The 17527-nt window shown below is 45.5% G+C and overlaps 1 protein-coding gene across 3 annotated transcripts in view; it reads left to right on the top strand.

Moving 5' to 3' along the window:
* FGF13 (fibroblast growth factor 13) overlaps positions 1–17527 on the top strand; it is a gene marked incomplete at its 3' end in the record, with an annotated part of 258163 nt that overhangs the window by 191516 nt on the left and 49120 nt on the right. For 2 of the 3 annotated variants that reach the window (XM_082004246.1, XM_082004244.1), the window contains 2 exons: positions 9799–9909; positions 15856–15959. In XM_082004246.1, coding sequence (XP_081860372.1) covers positions 9799–9909; positions 15856–15959 — 215 coding nt within the window. Of the gene's footprint in view, positions 1–7427; positions 7783–9798; positions 9910–15855; positions 15960–17527 lie in introns of those variants that run through there. The other variant, XM_082004245.1, reaches the window with a different exon arrangement.

The following is a 17527-nucleotide window of genomic DNA, read 5'->3' as shown; positions in this document are numbered from 1 at the left end:
GGTTTTATAGCCCAGATATTTGGTCAGGTGAGCTTAGATAAACCTAACTGTTACATCACTGAACTTAGGTCAGATATGTCTTACTACGTCACTATTAATATCATGATTATTACATGGTGGACTGACAATGCAGAAATTTGGGCTCATGGCCCGTTTCCTAATCCTCAAGGATATACCTTCCTTCTGGTTACTTAAAACTGAGACCAGCATTTTTGCTCAGGTAAACTGGTTCCAGTTCCATGACAGTGAGTGGAGCAAGGCCCCACTTGCACATGTGCAGAAGCAGCAAGCCAGTGCAGGGTCTAACTCCATGGAGAGCCCTGCCTCTACCCAAGACCTGGTGCTTCTTGCTCAAATTCCCGTTTGATTGTGACCAGCTCTGTTCACATTCACATTTGTCCTGTGTGAACTTGAACATGATCTCAGCAGTCAGGTGAATCACAGAAAACCATTGCCAGGCTTTTCTGATCCCAGCCCAGGTAATTTGGTTTCATTATTAGAAAGCAGATGGGTCTTACATCATTAACAAAGCAATGGGAAGCAGCAAGCTTGGCATCCATCACATGATTGCAGTGAATTGGGCTCTGTAGTTATGTGAAGTCAAGCAATGGGGCAGAAGTTAGCTTCTGAGCAAAGCGAGGGCCATGGCTGTGAGAAGCTGGTAGAAATCCTTGGGTGCAAGTGAGAGGAGGAAAACTCTCAGAAGCTCCAACTCAGTGGAGACCCAGTGAGCCTGTTTTTGTCAAGCTCTTGACAGAGGATGAACCACCAGATCTATGAAAAGGTAGAAAAAGAGCCACTTGAGTAATGTGACAATCTCTAGGCAGCTTGCTTTGGGTCTGCGAAGGACTATTTACAGGGTTTTGTCATGTGTAAAGTGGCCTTATGTTAAGTTTGACAGTGGCATACTGCCCACACTTCTTGTGTGTCCCATGCTGAGATGTAAATATTTCAGGGATGATACACTGTCATTTACATTGATGTTTCTGAGAGTCATCATGTTGAGAGGTGAATGAACAGATACTTCTGTGCATACTGATGTGGGAGGCTCCAGAGTATTTTATGCTATGGCTTTGTGGTAGGCAGAGAGAAGTCGGTCAGTCACTGCTGCAAGTTCCTGGCTTGGGTTGGGCCCCCAGAGACACCAGAATAACGTGTTCCCAGTCTGGGAGCCCGCAGAGCTGTGGGAGCTGATCTCTTCTGTTTGTTCTGTGACCTTTCCCAGCTGATTGGCACTGATCTTTTATGCACCAGATAGACGATCTTTTGTGGTTGACATTTTGGGATGACTGAATATGGATTAACCTAGGCAAAAATATTTCCATTTTTCTACCTTCAAACAATGCCCTCCTTTTCCAAAAATGCCTGCACCACCAGATCAGATCAAATCCAGTTTTGACTGAGACAGTGCTGTAAAAGAATTGGAATTCACAGCTGGAAAGGGGCACAACAGGGTTTTCTCTCATTAGTATTTTCTCTGAGAATCTGAGAGGAAACTGGTGTTCTTAATGTGAGATGTCATGGCCATCCCGAGCATTTAGCGGGGCGTGTCAAGTCATGAAGAAGAGGCCCAAATTCTTGTCAGAGTCAGTGAACCTTGTCCTAGCAAACTTGTGCAGATCTGATAAGAGAACAGGATTAAGATATCAGAACCTTTTGTAATGCATCAATTATTTTAAAATATCTTAGTAGTCTTAGTGAGATGACTCACGTGTTGAAGAGACGTGTTTCTCTGCTTTACTGGGTGGGGGCCAGTTTTGGCACATCCAGTCCTGTGCACCAGTTGTATTGGTGTCTCTTCTGATGCTGGGATTCATGATTCTGTACTCTGAGAAGACAAAAATCAATCAGCTGCCTAATCCCTTGAACAATGAATGAGCTCTTAGATACAGGGAGTTGGTGACATGTCTACACTGGTGTCACAAGACTTTTTTTTTTTTTTTTTCTTTTTTTTTCTTGTTACTGAGCAGGGCTGTACAGTGAGCTTTTGTAAAGAGCCATGGCCCAGACACACACAGGAACATCCATGTCACTAATTACAAGTGCCTCATACTTCTGTTTACAGCAATACAACTCTTACAAAGGTCTGCAGCTGGTTATTGGAGCTGATCTTTACTTCTAAGGTTAATTTTAAGGTAGCCCAGTTGGTCTGTTGACTAAAATAGCCTCAAATTTGAGCTCTTGGTCTGGAGCTGCCTGAAGGCCCAGCTCTTCCACTAAAACCTTTTTTCACCTTGCACTCAGAAATAAACCTCTAGCTGACTCTTAATTTGGCTCATATCTAGGATAAAACCAGGCTTTCAGGGGTAGTGAACTGGACAGCAAACCGTGTTCATCCCCCGAGCAGAGAGCACCCAGCCACCCGCCGTTCTGCAGCACTTGTGTCCAGCCGCGGAGGAAAGGCTGAGTCATTTCCATGGGCTGTTTCACGGAGGAGCTAAGTGATGCGGGGCTTGGGTCTGAACAGCTCTGTTTCTTGGTGAATAGTAATTCTGTTTACTTAGAAGAGGAAAAAATCACTGGGGGCCTCCGTGCTGCTGTGTCATACCCGACTGGATGAAGTCTTGTTTATCTCAACTTAAAAAGAGAGAGAAGCGATTCTGGTGGCACTTTTCTGAAAATAAGTCTCTACTTTTTGGGAGTGTAGGCAGTGGAAATAGTCTATAGATTTCACTCCTGAACCTTTTTTATTCTGCTTGTTCTGTAACAGCAGTAGAATGTTACCCCAGCAAGAACAAAAGAACCTTGAGAGGTTCTCCTGACATCCCATGCCAGGCTGAAATTTTGTTGTCACACCAAAGCAGCTTCAGTCTTCTAAGTGTAGAAAGGTGGTCTGGAGTTTTATGCTGGACTGAGTGAGGTATGGAGCTGGCTCGTGATTTTTCTTCTGGTCTTGATTTTCATGCAGCATTTGTTTTGCCCAGCATCTACCTGTTTATATGGGATCTACTATAAATCTTTTGGTACTTGTTTATAGGGGAAGAGGAAATAACGTGCTCTTTAGTCTGAGGGTGGGATATTTTGACCCAAGACATTGGCAGTAAGTTTCTGCTTTATGGCAACATGTCATGAGAATCCTTAATGCTTCTACAGGGCACAGAGGAGCTCGGGTCCCTCGGTAGGTCACTCGTTGGGCTCATATGCCAATCACCGGTGCACTTGAACAGGCAGCCGGACAGTGCTGTCTCTCCTTCAGCCGCTTCCTCCTCCGACAGCACTGCTGCACTGACACGCTGCTCTGCGCTCGATCGCATCTGCTGACATTCGTGTGCCGAAACAGCATAGGTGATCAGCAGCGGGGGGAAAGGAGTTCCTCTGCTCACGGGCACGCTGCAGAGCCGCCGCGGCTTGTCAGAACTTGCAGCTTGTTTCATGACAGTGAGGTCTGGAGCTGGCTGGTGATTTTTCATCTGATCTCGATTTTTGTGCAACGTTTGTTTTGCTCAGCGTCTACCTGTTTATATAAGACTTACTATAAATCTTTCGCGCTTGGCATAGATTCAAAGTCGTGGGAAACAGCAATGGTCTGGGATCTGCTGCAGCGCAAATGGTTCAAGGAGGATGGGGCAAAAAACAGAAGTTTTGCACTTCACTCTAATTTACTGAAACATAAATGGGGGCTTGATGCCTTTTCTTGCAGGAGCCAGGCAGCGAGGGCAGCACACTTTGTGCTGGTTGAAGACCACGTCCTGTGTTAGTCGAAGAGCCAGTCTGGGGTTGGGGGGGGCATAGTACCCAATTGCAGCCTTTACTTTTGCCCAGTCCAGGCAACTTCTGGAAGTTAAAGTACTTTTTAATGATCCAAATCATGGAAATAATAATCAGCATAAACTCAACAGATGACTGGGAGGAAAAAATATAAATCTAAATTGGGTGAGATCTTTGTCTACGCCAAAACAGTGGAATTGCTGCTGGGTCAGATCTCAGCTCCAGGTAGATCATGGTGCTGTCTCTGACAGTAACTGCACAAGTCTGTCCCATACAGCTTTCTTAAGAAGTGCTTAACTCTTGATTGAAATGGAGCTGGTAATTTACTTTTTAGCTTTAAGTGCACCCTGTTACAATAATCACACACGAAGAAAGAGGATGTATGTTCAAGGAGTGTCTGGTTGTCTTCTACATTCAAAAAGTCACTTGGAATGTTATTTTATTTTACCTTTTTAGCAGGGTGGAGAGTGAACAGCTCTTGCTGTTCAAAGAAAATAAAGCTGTTCCTTGAGATTTTTATATCTGTAACACTGAAGTAGTCCAAAGACTGGTCCTGTACCAAAGACGTTTTCCCAACAAGATCTTCATTTTCATGTGCCATTTATAGTAAATGAAGACATGTTTGTAGGAGTGCCGATAGATGGAGGGGTTGATCATGCAAAAAAACTGGAGGACTGTTTTTTGAAACTTAAATCTGATTATGCATTTATGCTATTTTTATTCCTCTCTTTAGTTATCTGTCAAGGAACATTTGTGCAAATGAATTTTCATTATGGATTTTAAGCATGCAGGCTGGAATGCTGGCAGAAAGATATCCTAAATACTGCTTTTATATACTGCGTTTCCCCAGGATTTTCAAGGTTAGCCGAATTCTGAGTTCTGGCTAGTCATTGTGCAAATGAAATGTCATCTGACCTATAGGACAGATCACAGTGAGACAGTTTCACTTTGATCTGAAGATCAAATACTGCTTTCTAAACTGGAAATACTTATAAAGTCTCAGGAAAAACAAGTCTCACTCATGACTGTATTGGAAGTGGAAAGATGGCAAAATGCATAGTATGTTACCAGTGAGTTGAGTAGGATGAGTTATTACTAATAATATCCAACTGGCTGTCTCTTGGGTTGGATTTCACATGTCTTTTGTGGACTGGCAGATGAGAGTAGTGGTGGAACTTGTGAATTACATTTATTTTTACCCTACTGTTTAACCCAAATAAGGGGTATTTATTTAATATGTATATGTGGATGCCATGATGTGCCTCATAAACAAAGGTGAATGTGTGTATATACCTATACATGTATACACGTATACATATGCTTCTTGCAGAAAAGAACTGTTGTGGATGGGTATGTGAGGCTGCCAAATTCAATATACCATGTCAGCTGTCAAGGTCTCAGGCTGTGATGGCACACATTGTCCTTTCAGTCGGACGTCGTCTTAAAATTTGTGCATTATGGGCATTTTTGTCATTAAGGCCTGGCCACAGAATGTGTTTTACTGGGGCAGGAGTTCCCAATTGGAGGAAACAGATTTGGACCCGTTGCGAGCTGTTTCTAGTCAAGGGAAGGACCGTAATGTTTGCAGTGGTACAGGGAACTGCTTTTGAATTGAGCTCCTTGAAGTGAAGATACTGGGCGGCGTGGCTTCTGCTGCACTTGCCTGGGACTACAGCGTGCAAGCCCAGGGAGGGAGGGAGGGAGGAAAGGACCGCGTGGCTTTGCCGAGGGCACGTGGAGGAGAGGAAGAAGAGGCAGGTATCCTGAGCAGTCTGGCTGAGTCTGAAAGTGCATCAGAAATCTGGTGCTGTCACACCAACCCACCTGCATCAGTTCTGTCTCAGTAGCCCCAGGGGAGCCTCGGGGCTGGCCCAGGGCACATGGGACGCAGCTCCCGGGCTTGGGTGACTGAAGCCTGCTGCCATCGCAGTCCCCGCTGAGCTCAGCTCCTGCAAGGAACCAGCTGCCCCCCTCCCGCTCACGGGACATCCCACCCTGCCTCAGTGCCTGCAAGTGACTGCCAATCCCCTCTGCCTGGGGGATAAATTCTTTCAATAGTTGTTTGCCTTCAGGGCTGCAAATCTCTGGTTTGTTTCTAGCCTGAATTGGCTTTATTTTAGGCTTCGGCCATTGAAGAGCAGGGGGTGGGTTGCAAAGGGACCCCCCGGGGCCTCCTGCTCCCTATGTCCTGGGGCATGGATGTGTGCAGGGTTCGGTGCCCGCTGTGCAGGGCATTAACCAGCGTGCAGTGCCAGGCTCGGACTCCAGGCTCTGCTCCTGGCATCCTGGCACCGCTGCTTCTCCCTGCCCTGGTACCCCTGCAGCCCGGCCCCCACTGAGCCAGGGGTGAATGCTCCCAGCTGGTGTGAGAGCCTGGCCTGGGGGGACACAGAGGCACCGTGGGGGGACAAAGGGAAGAGGGAGAACATGGCCATGACAAGGAAATTGCTCTCTCTGAGGATTTTCTCGTCTCTGCTGGAAAACTGGGGCTGAGAGCAGGTCGGGGGGGCAGGGAAGGAAGCAAGAGAGGCAAAAAGCCTCCAAAAAATCAGTAAGGAAAAAAGGTGCCTTCCTGCAAGGATGAGGGAAGGGCTGGGGGGAGCTACGGCTGGAGTCCCCCTGCCTGCCCCCCTGCCTGCCCCCCTGAACCACCTTCCTGCCGCTGGGCAGGGGCCCTCACCACTCGGCTGCCCAGAACCTGCTGCCAGCTATTTGCTCATCGCAGTCACGTTTGTTTGGGTGTCTGCGCCTCTCCAGGAGGCAGCTCTGTCGAAAGCAGGTACCCACAGCCTGTGGGGCTGGCAAGGGTGGGCAGCTGGGGTGCACCAGCTCCCCGCTGCCCACCCTGAGCCCTTGCCTCCCCGCTGCCTGCACCCCAGGGGCCTCTCCGCAACTCTCTGCACAAAGAACCACTGGGCAGGTCTCCCGCTCGCTGCCTTGCCTGGAAGAGGAGGAGGAGAAGAGGAGGAGGAGGGGAGGGTGGTGATAAGGGGCTTGCTGCGTTGCCTCATTTCTGTATCCAGCGCACAGCTCGTGGGGTGTGTGCGAGTGCGTGCATCTGCTGCCTGAGGACTACTGCTGCTGCAGTCTCGGCGCTGAGCTGCCGGCGACGGGCGTCAGGGGAGCTCTGGCTGTTTACCGCCTGGTGACAAGTGTTGCAATGCAAAAGCCGAACGCGGCCGTGGAGGCGAAGCTGCGCTGGCAGCGGCACCTGTAAGGAGCGGAGGGGGAAGAGACTTCCCGAGGCGTTCGGCAGCAGGCAGCCAAGGCTCCAGGCATCGGCACCTCCTCCCAGTGCCTCCATCACCGCTTGCTTCGGATCTCTTCTTAGAGAAGAAGAGGAAAAAGGATCCAGAAAACCCCCGCAACAGGACAGCCCCTGCTGGAGTCTAACAGGTGTTTGCTGGGATTTCAATGGGGAGGGGACGGGTGGGGAGAAAAGTTAACAGGAGAAATTGGGGCTAGGAGAGATGCAGTGATCTTGCACCAAGTGGATGTGCCGTGACTGCGTGTGAATAGTGCATCTGGAGAACCTCGGAGGGATCTCTTGCAAGTGATCTGCTCAGTCTCCCTAGAAACGCTCACCTCTGCCTGCAAACTTTCCCCTGCCAGAAGTTGGGAGAAATAAAAAAGCATCGGAAAATCAAAAGGGGAAGATCTTGGTGGACAAAAACGCTTGAGCTAAACTGTTGCATCCTGACGTGGGGCTCTGGTGTGAGCGTCCCACCGGCTCCCAAGCCTATTGGCGGTGGGTGGCGGTGGCCAAGGTGCCCGGCAGCGTCCCCAGAATTGGGGACGGGCCGAGCAGCATGCTGGCTGCGGTGCCCGCAGCCGGCGAGCAAACCCCGTGTGCCTGACCTGCCGGTGGTGCCGGGGCGGTGGCGGCCATGGCTGCAGCCATCGCCAGCTCCCTGATCCGCCAGAAGAGACAAGCCAGGGAGCGGGAGAAGTCCAATGCCTGTAAGTGTGTGAACAGCCCCAGCAAGAGCAAGGGAAGCTGCGACAAGAACAAGTTGAATGTGTTTTCCAGGGTCAAACTCTTTGGTTCCAAGAAAAGGCGAAGAAGGCGACCAGGTTGGCACGGGTTATGTCTTTGGGGGGTTGGTTGGTTTAATGCAAACTGGGATGCGCACCAGGCGTGGGGAAGCGGGGACCAGTGCCTCAGGGCTGGTAAAATGAATGTGCAGGTATTGCCCCTCCTGGCTTGTATGATCTGACAGACATGGGTGCCCCATGACATCCCTTTCCCCTTTGATCTTCATCTGGTTTATATGGGTAACACACACCATTGCTTTCTGCCTCGCTTGCACACCCGTGCGCACCCGTGTACTGGCAACTCAGTAGTCCATCTGTGTGTTCCACACACACATATACAAACACACGTGATTGACTTGTGGGGGAGATGCCTGCAGGGGAAGTTCCTGCACATACACCTCCTTCAGTTGTATGTTAAATAACTTAGCAGTCTAGAAGTCCGGGGTTTTGTCTTCCTGCTTTGCAGAATCCCATGCTTTATTTGCCGATTGCCGATGAGGCTTTTTGCTTTCGCTGGCACCTTCCAGAGTTTTGCTTCAGCGCCCCGTTCCTTTCTAGGAATCTCATACATGCAGCTACCCTGCGGACGCGATGCTCTCTGTGTCAGAGGTGCAAAAGATTGGGCATGAAGGCTCAGTCCCTGATCTGAGTGGGTTTTTTGTACGTGGGAGGAGCAAAACCCTCTGGTAATGTTGCTGTCGCTTTGCTGTGCCGAAACGTTGGTGCCGTTAGCCCCTTAAACCTGTCTGCCTTTCTCAGCAGCCACAGATGAGATGCCTCAAAATTGCAAACAGCTTTGGGATGTATTACGGCTAAAAAGCCAAAGTGGGGGTTGGATTAATTTCTTGTCAGAAAAGTTGGTAGGCAACAATTGTGCATCTGTCAGTACCCTTATTAAAGGCTGCTAATAGGAACTAATACACTTACGCAAACTATTGCTAGCTTTCGCCTTCAGCTCCTACTAAAATGAAGTACAGTAGCAAGAGCTCCCTAAATGCCTTTGTCCCTAATCCTGTCCCTAAGGATTACAAACACGAGGAGCCTTATCCAGACATTGGCTGTTGGAAGTGACACATCATATCTTCACAGTATGTTTATCTCCGAATTAAGTAAGTTGTTGCGGAGCCGGCTGCGGAGATGCATCACCTCCTGACAAACATAATTGTGTGAAATGACTACAATGCAGATGTCTTTGGGATTCAGTGGAAGTAGACCTTTTTTGCAATTACTGCTGATGAATTACCTAGGTATCTTAAATGACAGACTTGACAGCAGATCCTGTTGCTGTTTACTTTTTGGTCTAGAATGATCTGAAACCATATGAGATATCTTGCTTTCTAACTGTGAATCTGAGGATGGTTATGACAAAAAGAGATCTATCCAAACTATGCCTTGTTTTGATCTTTCTTCTTCTAGCTGGTGAGGTAATTACCTCAACCCTTATGGTAATATTTATTTTGCAGTTCCACACATTGCTGGGTTTCAGGGTTCCTCCCTCCATTTTCCATATGTTCATTGAGGAGTTTATCACTTCAGATGCTCTGTACTCCTTGGAGCAGCGAGGAATGGGGGTTATTAGAGCTGCAGCAGCTCCTGTGCAAAATGTTTGCTGCTATATATTTAGGCTCTCAACTGTCACTCTGGCTCTTATTAGTGCTATCGTAGTAGTCTTCTTTTTCCTCTCCATTTAAGAACTCACACCTTTTTAAAAGGCAGAATACGCTCTTTGCCAGCTCATTTCTAATCTTAAATGAGATAGGGCTGAGCTCCTGGGGCCAAGCAGCACACTGTTGGAATTTGGAAGCAGATTTTACTGTGCTACCTACATTACAATCGAGAGTGGCATTTAATCATTTTGGTAATTGATTTCAGAGACATAAATTTGATCTCAGCCTAAATGAAAAGTGTTGCAAAGCTGGTTGCCCTGCTTTTGTTTCGGGTCTTTTTCATATCTCAGCCTTGAGAAGAAACCAGGAGATTTGCTTTTAGCATCCTGCTCGCTTGGAACGGCACATCAAGATTTCCCACATTAATCTCATTATTGTTTTTTTACAGAGCCTCAGCTTAAAGGTATAGTAACAAAGCTATACAGCAGGCAAGGATACCACTTGCAGTTGCAAGCAGATGGAACAATTGATGGAACAAAAGAGGAGGACAGTAGTTATAGTAAGTGACATGAGAATAACTGGTGTGTTTGTGAATTGTGGTGTCTTGTTCTTCCCATATAGGTCCATTCAAAATTGTTGTCCTGAGATGACTGAGTGAGTGGAAGCGGCATTAACACTGCTCACAGCGCAGAAGTCTTTCAGCCTTATTGGGTCTGAGAGAAATGCAAATAAAAATCACTTATAGAAATAATGAACTAGAGGAGGTAATGATGACACATATGACAAACAAAGCAAATGTTATCTCCATGGTAATCTAGAGAAGTTCGTTGCTGTCCTTTGGATGTTATTAGATTTTTTTTTTTCAGCTGGGAAAATTTGCTCGCCTACTCAGGGTGCCTGAAATAGTATAACGCTATCTCCACTCCTAAACAGGGGCTCATTCAAACAGAGCCATGTTATTTCATACAAAAAGAGTTCATAATAATTTTAAAGTTCATATTTCCCTATTATTATGATCTTTTTACTCCTTCTAAACTTAATTATAGCTTCAGCTTTCAACCAAATTTTCCTCAGCTTTTCTGTGAAAAAGCTTTGGATGTTTTTGGGTTTGTTTTTTTTTTTTTTCACAAATCTGAGAATTAATAGCAAACAGTAAAAGATGACTAGAGCATAGATTTGCTGTGTGTAAATAAAATATTTAAGTGTTTCACCTACTCATACTGTTTAGCTTAAACTACATTTCTGTTCTGAAAGAAGGAGTTAGGAGGAGCGAGGAGTTTGAGAAGGTATTTCAGGCCACTTAGACAACAAACCAGAAAATCAACAGGCGTATTTTCCCCCTTAATTATTAAAAAGCACTGATTTAAGTGCCATCCTTCTCGTATGAAAAGCATTTGCAGATGAAAGATCGTTTCATTTTACAGGGCTCTTGAATACGGCAGAGTGAGCACTGGATGCAATAGGGAGTGTCCCATCTTGTTTGTCAGATCACTTGCTCCCACACTTTTCCTGCACCCTCTTAAATCCGTTTTGCATCCCTGCATTAACTTCTGAGTGACAGAAGGGAACTGGTTAGGCTGCTGGAGGACCAGTCCTGAGTGGCTGCTGCCATCTTACTGAGTTCTCCTCCGTTCAGCCACAAAATCTACTCTAAGATCGATCCTTATGGACCTTAAATGTTGCTTTTCTTTCAAGTGGATGACCTAATATTTATGGTTTAAAAGATCGGTACAGGTGGTTCAGGATTTCAGGGTAATTCTGTTAATTATCTTTAAAAAAGAAGAAGAAATAGGCAAACCTTACTTCTTACATCAAAGTGTGATATTGTTATAAACTTTTAATGTACGAGAGCAAATATCTAAAACTGCTTATTTTTTTTGAAGTGATTGTTTCATTCAAATACTTTGCTTGGAATTCCTCCAATAGGGATTCTGAGAATCAAAACAACATAAAATTTATGGAAATCTGTCCTTTTGACATTCATACAAATGTGTCTGTTTCTAAGATATCTTTATTTTCACTGTATCCTTAACTTTGCCATAGCCTGATAGATTAGAAAGCAAATCGCAAGAACTCCTCGTTGCTGGATACTAGCTTTCCGAAATGCTGAATACTTAAATATAATGGAATTATCTCAGAAATGGTTGCAGCTGGGCTGCAGTATCTCAGTGTTCAGAACACAGAATGGTTTTATCATAAAAAAACACATGCTTTTGTATATATTTCTCTTTTACGTAAGGTAAGAGTATGGACCTGAATGTCCTGCAGTCCGAATTTATTTTAATGGCAGTATTATTAATGGAGCTAATAAGATAGACTGATTTATGCTGTGGATCAGAGTCCACATAAGGGCCTTCCCTGAAAGCCTTGCTAACATTAATACTAAGCAGATCTGGCCCTCTCAAATCCTTTCTTCCGACATCTGCAGATACCTCTCTCAGCCTATATTCGTGCACTGTGGGGAAGCCACAAGTCTTGTAGCCCCCTCCAAAAAGGGGGGGACACCTTCTCCGGTCCGTTCTCTGCTCCTTTGCACCCCTGAGGGCTATCATTGCTCTTCCCTTTTGTCACCTTCACTGAACATTTGCTCTAAGACCATTTGCTTTGCATTTCAGGACAATAATTAAAACTCCCCTTAACAATAAGGGAACATCCTCAAGTTCAGCTGTGGCCAGCAAAGCAATTGCGCAGCGCTAGGACTCTGAAGCTACATTTTTACAGAACAAACCGTAGCCATAGGCCACCTGTTCTCCAGACACAGCGTTGCTCAGCCTTGTTTAAATTTCAGAATTCTTCTTCCCTATTTATGGTAGGGGTTGGGCAGAGCTTGCGGTCCCCAATAGCCAGCTGCTGTTTTGCGCTCCTGACAGCAGCCTGGGCCCAGGAGTCCACCTTCTCCATCGTTTGCTACCCAGAGCTGGGTGGGAAGCTTGCCTGAAGATCCCCTTTGGCTTCTGACTTGGGAGCAATTATTTCAAGCTCTGCAGACCCACTGCTGCATATATGGTTCACAAACACAAGGTCGCACCCACCACTGCAGGGGGTATAAAAGAAAACTGAGATTTTGGAGCACAGTTTAGGCAGAAAGTGAAACGTGGGTTTGAGGAGCCATAGCACTCACCCAACCTCGGTTTTAGCCAAGAGTCCGTGTAATTTGAGGAAGTGCCTCATGGAAGGGATTTCCTGGCTGCAAACCAGATTTTGCCTCATTAAGTATGTTAAATAAGGCAAGGTTTTAAATCAAAGCAGAATTTATTCCCCAATTTTGGCAAGACAAAAAGATTTGAGGACGAATAAAGTAAAGAAATATAGGAAAAAGTATCCGGCAGAAAGTGTACAGAGGTCTGGGTGACCAAGCCAAGGATGACACCTCACAGTAATGTGTATGTTCATAAATCCAGGTGTGGCCCACTGCCTCTTATTTTGCAGCCCTAATTCTCTGTCAGCTTGTATTGCACAAGGGCCATTGCAAATATCATCTCTCCCTTAGGCATCGCCAAGTTTTTCATTATGATGGATATTATGTCCTTATTTTACACAGTGCAAATATAATGGGGAAAGGCTAGGATGCAAATAACTTTGCATTATTTTATGCTAACACAAACTGATCGTAGTAGCACGCAGTTTATTTTCCCGTGGCTTTTTTGCCACCCCTTCTGCCATATCTGCCCGCATGAGGGTCAACCCCTAGAAATGTGATAGCATCTCACACCCGTTGTCCGTGGCACTGGAGGCTTGCAGAGGAGGGGCCGTGTGGCTCTGCTTGTGAGCCCCACCAGCAACCGCCGCTCACCGACCGGCCACTCACCGCTGCAGGAGCCGCCCTTGGACTTGCTGCTGTGCAAGGATGGTGGGAGCGACGACTGCTGCTGGAGGGGACAGTCCCCTCCTTTGTTGCAGTGCTGATGTCCCCTCATCCCGGCGGCAGCAGCCTGGCTGTGGGTCTGGCTGTGCTGGCGCGGCACAGGTTGACTGTGTGCCCCACTAGCAGCCGCTCCCGCGCCGCTTCGAGCCAGCACTACTCCCCCACAGCCCGTTCCCAACTTCCGATAGTCTCTGCCACGGCAGCTGCTCATCCCACCAATGTCTAAAACAGCTTCTGAGCGTGCCCAACCCTCGTCTTGCCTCAAAACTGAGCATGTACATTTATAGCAGGAAAGCGTGTTCAGCTGCTGAGGGAAGCAGCTGAGCGCCCATCGCCGTGCGTGCCCCAGCCCTCCCCTGGCAGAAGTCGCTCAGCCTCGTGTCTCCGCTCGCTTTGCCAAGCGCAGCACAGCCAGGAATGGCTCACTAAAACCTTTCTTTGTGGCTGTGAGCTGTATCTTCTCAACTGTCCCAGGCTTTGCCCTGCCCTCAGCTGATCTACTCACAGGTTCGTAGCACTATTTACGGTGGAGCCCATACTCATACCCTTGTGCTGAAAATACCCAAATGCTTGCTCTACTCATAAATATGCCATTAAGAAAGCACCTTTCAAAAGAGATCTCCAGGTTCTGCCTGGATACTGAGCTTTAAATTGTGCTCTTCTGCCTGCAGGGAGATCAGATGCTGCTTTTTGGGGTTGAACTGCAGAAGAGGGCTCCTCAAGGGAATATTTTCTCCCCCAAATAAATTCAAGCATTTGATAGAACAAATGAGAAATCCATTTCCCTTAGCATTTCCCTTAATGAAAAACTGAATTTTGTTTGCCAAAAACTGCACAGAACTAGAGAGTTTTGTTTTAGTGAAAAACCCATTTCTGTTGATTTTGTGCTTGCAGGCGGGTGTGAGGAGGAGCTGCATGTGTGTGTGTGTTTGTGTCTGCACGTACACTCACGTGTATGGCAGGGAAAGAAAAACAGAGGTATGATTTTATAGCCTGCTGCATTTATTTGTTAGCTCTGGAGATTCCCACCTGCTCTGCTGTTCGTGACCATTGTAGGAAGTTCAATGCTCAAAGGTACCCCAGCCTCAAAGCAGAGCACCCGTAGCTCGGAGAGCGCCAGCGCAGCCCAGAGCGTGTCCCTTGGCCACCGGCCCCCCAGAGCCCACAGCACCCCCTCTTTGCTGAGCCACAGGGCTGGGAGGCTCAGATTAACCCGGGACAGAACAGGGAGTTGGAGGTCTGGCTGCCTGCTGGAACAGAGAGACTCTGTTTTCACCCGAATTTGTGCCCAATGCGCAGCGTTAACTTCTGGCCGCGCCTTTATCGAAGTAGGACGTGCGTACATTTGCTCCTTCCTTTTTTGATACACTCTTGACATTCCCACACCCAGAATTTAGGAGCTGTGTTAAATGCTGGCAGGCTGCAAATTTTCTTTTAATAAAATACGACCATCTGGGGGTTGCCAGGCTGAAAAAGGAATTTATAATGGGTCATAATTCTTAGTTTATACTTTTGAAAAGAATAAAAATATTTCAAATTCGTAATTCAGTTTCAAATTGGCTTCAGACAGTGACTATAAATACAAAAGTTCAGCCTGAAGCAGACCAGAGTTTTACAGCCAAGTAATAAACCATTGGAAATAAGAGCTAGATTGGCATTACTTCATCCTATCTCTGCATTTATACAACAGACTGGAAGGAGTTGCTTTGGGTTACGATAACAGTTCTTGAAATTTTTCTCAAGTCCCCATTATTTTTAATCCTACATATTGAACACAGAGTACTGTATTCAACTCATCATTACTTCTGTTCAATTTTAACATATCCATGAATCTCAGCTATGGCAGAGCTTTGCTTTTTTTTTTTTTATTTGCCACTTTACAAACCGGAATCTTCACTTTTGAAGAGATGTTTCTCTGCTTATAAATACTGCCACTATTAGCATGTATACAAGCATAAACACAATCAGAACACTTGAAGCAGCTCAATTTTGAAAGAACAGATCTAGGGCTTGATCTAAAGAATATGCTGTGACTTCATTTCATTTTGAAGTTATTTAACTCTGTTTTTTCAAACCCATTCTCCTCTCAAAAAGAGAAAAAAGAAAAAGATGAGTTTTGAGTGGAAACATTTTCAGATGTTAATGAATGTTTTTAAATTTTCTGAATTTCATTTTGCTCCTTCCTTTTGGTCAAAAATGTTTACTGAATTTGCAAAAAAAAAAGTTTTGATCATCTTGAAAAACTTTCTGTTTGTTTTTGGATTACCTTTTTTTTTCCCCCCACTTACTGTCAGAAAATAACCAAAACCAAATACAAATTAAGTATGTTTAACTCTACTCAGCAGACCCTGGATTCTGCTCATGAAGCAGGTAAGTCATTTTAGCTCTCAATACCTCCAATTTACCATCTTCAGAATGGGGGAGATGGGCTGATACCCGCTGTCGATAATTTCTGAGCTATTGGTGGAAATTGCTATAGAAGACCACAGTAGCAGCAGTATTGTTCTATAGCACCCACAGGAATCAATGTGTGCATGAATGGGCATTTTTTATTTGTTTCTGGTAATTATGGCTTAATTCTCTATCTAATCTACATATTCTAAAGGAATAATTTTGCTCTCCATCTCCTTTCTCTCCTAGCTTTGTTTAACCTCATACCTGTGGGTTTACGAGTGGTGGCGATTCAGGGGGTTCAAACAAAATTGTATCTGGCAATGAACAGTGAAGGATACCTATATACATCAGTAAGTAAACATTTTTAATTTCGTTCTCACTGAAATGATGGTAAGAATTTAGTAAATTAATAATTTACTCTTCTAAGGAATCTGCTTATATCCTGTAGAGATGGGATTTGCCAGCAAGTTCAATATAGTGGTGATATTCTGTTTTTAGCTTATTATTCTATTGCCATTAAGAATATATATGGATGTACAGAATCAAACTGTGGTGCCTTTCATGGAAACTAATGATCCCAAAGTGTGAAATAAATAAAAAAAATATAATCAAAACCCCAAACAGAAAAGATGCTATCTCTGGATCACTGTGGACTGACTGGGCTAATCAGTGTGGGGTACAGAGGGAAAGGGACAACTGAATCACACGCATGCCTGAACACGTTTTATATCTTCCCATATAATCTCTACTCCTGTTATTAAAAGGGATTAGAGAAATTCATTTTTTTGTTTGGCCAGGATTTTCAAATAGAAATGGAATCAGGTGTCAAAATCTTATGGCTTCAAATTGTTGAGTGAGTAAAGAAATGTTTTATTTAGCAGTTTTGATGAAAAGTGTCAGTTAATAACTTTCAGTGGCATTTCTCAAGAGAGCAAACTTTTTATGAAAAAAAGAAAAAAGGACATTTTTAAAAATAGACCATTTTTCAATTAAAAACATTTAGTTGAACTATGTTCAGGAGTTTTAATTAAAAAGTCTTAATAGATTTTTCCCAAGGAGGAAAATAGAGGAAAATGTAATTTATTATCTACTAAAATTATTCCCTTCTATGAATGATTCCCTTAAGGTGCCTTTAATACTGATAACAATTAAGTAAACTTATTCAAATCTCTTATTTGTTTTGCAATCCTGACAGCTGGGACAAGGGGGAGCTTTGCATATTTTCCCTCTTGTATCTGCCGGAGCAAAAGCAAATTAGACCTGGCTGTGCTTTGGGACAAAGTGAAATTTCAGTGAACGGCATCGAACTCTGCTTTTCTTTTTGCTGTGGCTGTTTGCTTAGTGCGGTTAATCCACAGATCTGTTTGCAGGGCTGTAGCCACACAGCCAGATCGTGCAAAGTCCCCTTAATCCTGCGTAGTCACGGTCCTGTGACTGCGCAGTGTCGTTTACGTTTGCGCTCCAAAAGTACCGGTGACTGCACCGTGCGTTTTCGTTTACATTAGCATCCTCGACTGCACTCCTTTCTGCCTGCCCGCTCCCCGCGAGAGCACTGCACCGTGCCGGCTTCTGCGGGCTCAGCTCCACCGCGGGGAGCGTTACCTCGCGTCGCGTCTCAGGGTGGGATGGAGGGGTTTGCGCATCAGGCGAAATTCCATCGCTGTGCACAGCGTAGGTGTTCGCTTTGAGTAGGTCAGTGCTTTCGTTGCAAGGTACGTTCTGGTAGAATCAGATGTATTTTTGCAAAGGTGCAGAAGATGGGATGGGGACAGATTTGGCCACTGTTAACCTACAACAGAGCAGTAACTTCCTCTTGTAAGACATAACCCTGAAGTCAAAGGGACCACTGAGAGAATGGAGTATCGCTTCCAGTACCCCTCGATGTAAGGAGGAGTAGCAGGACATAACCCATATTTTG

The sequence above is a fragment of the Phaethon aethereus genome (genome assembly GCF_964289735.1).
Source record: "Phaethon aethereus genome assembly, chromosome: 10".
In the NCBI taxonomy this organism is placed as follows: Eukaryota; Metazoa; Chordata; class Aves; order Phaethontiformes; family Phaethontidae; genus Phaethon; species Phaethon aethereus.
This window is presented reverse-complemented; position numbering and strand designations above follow the sequence as displayed.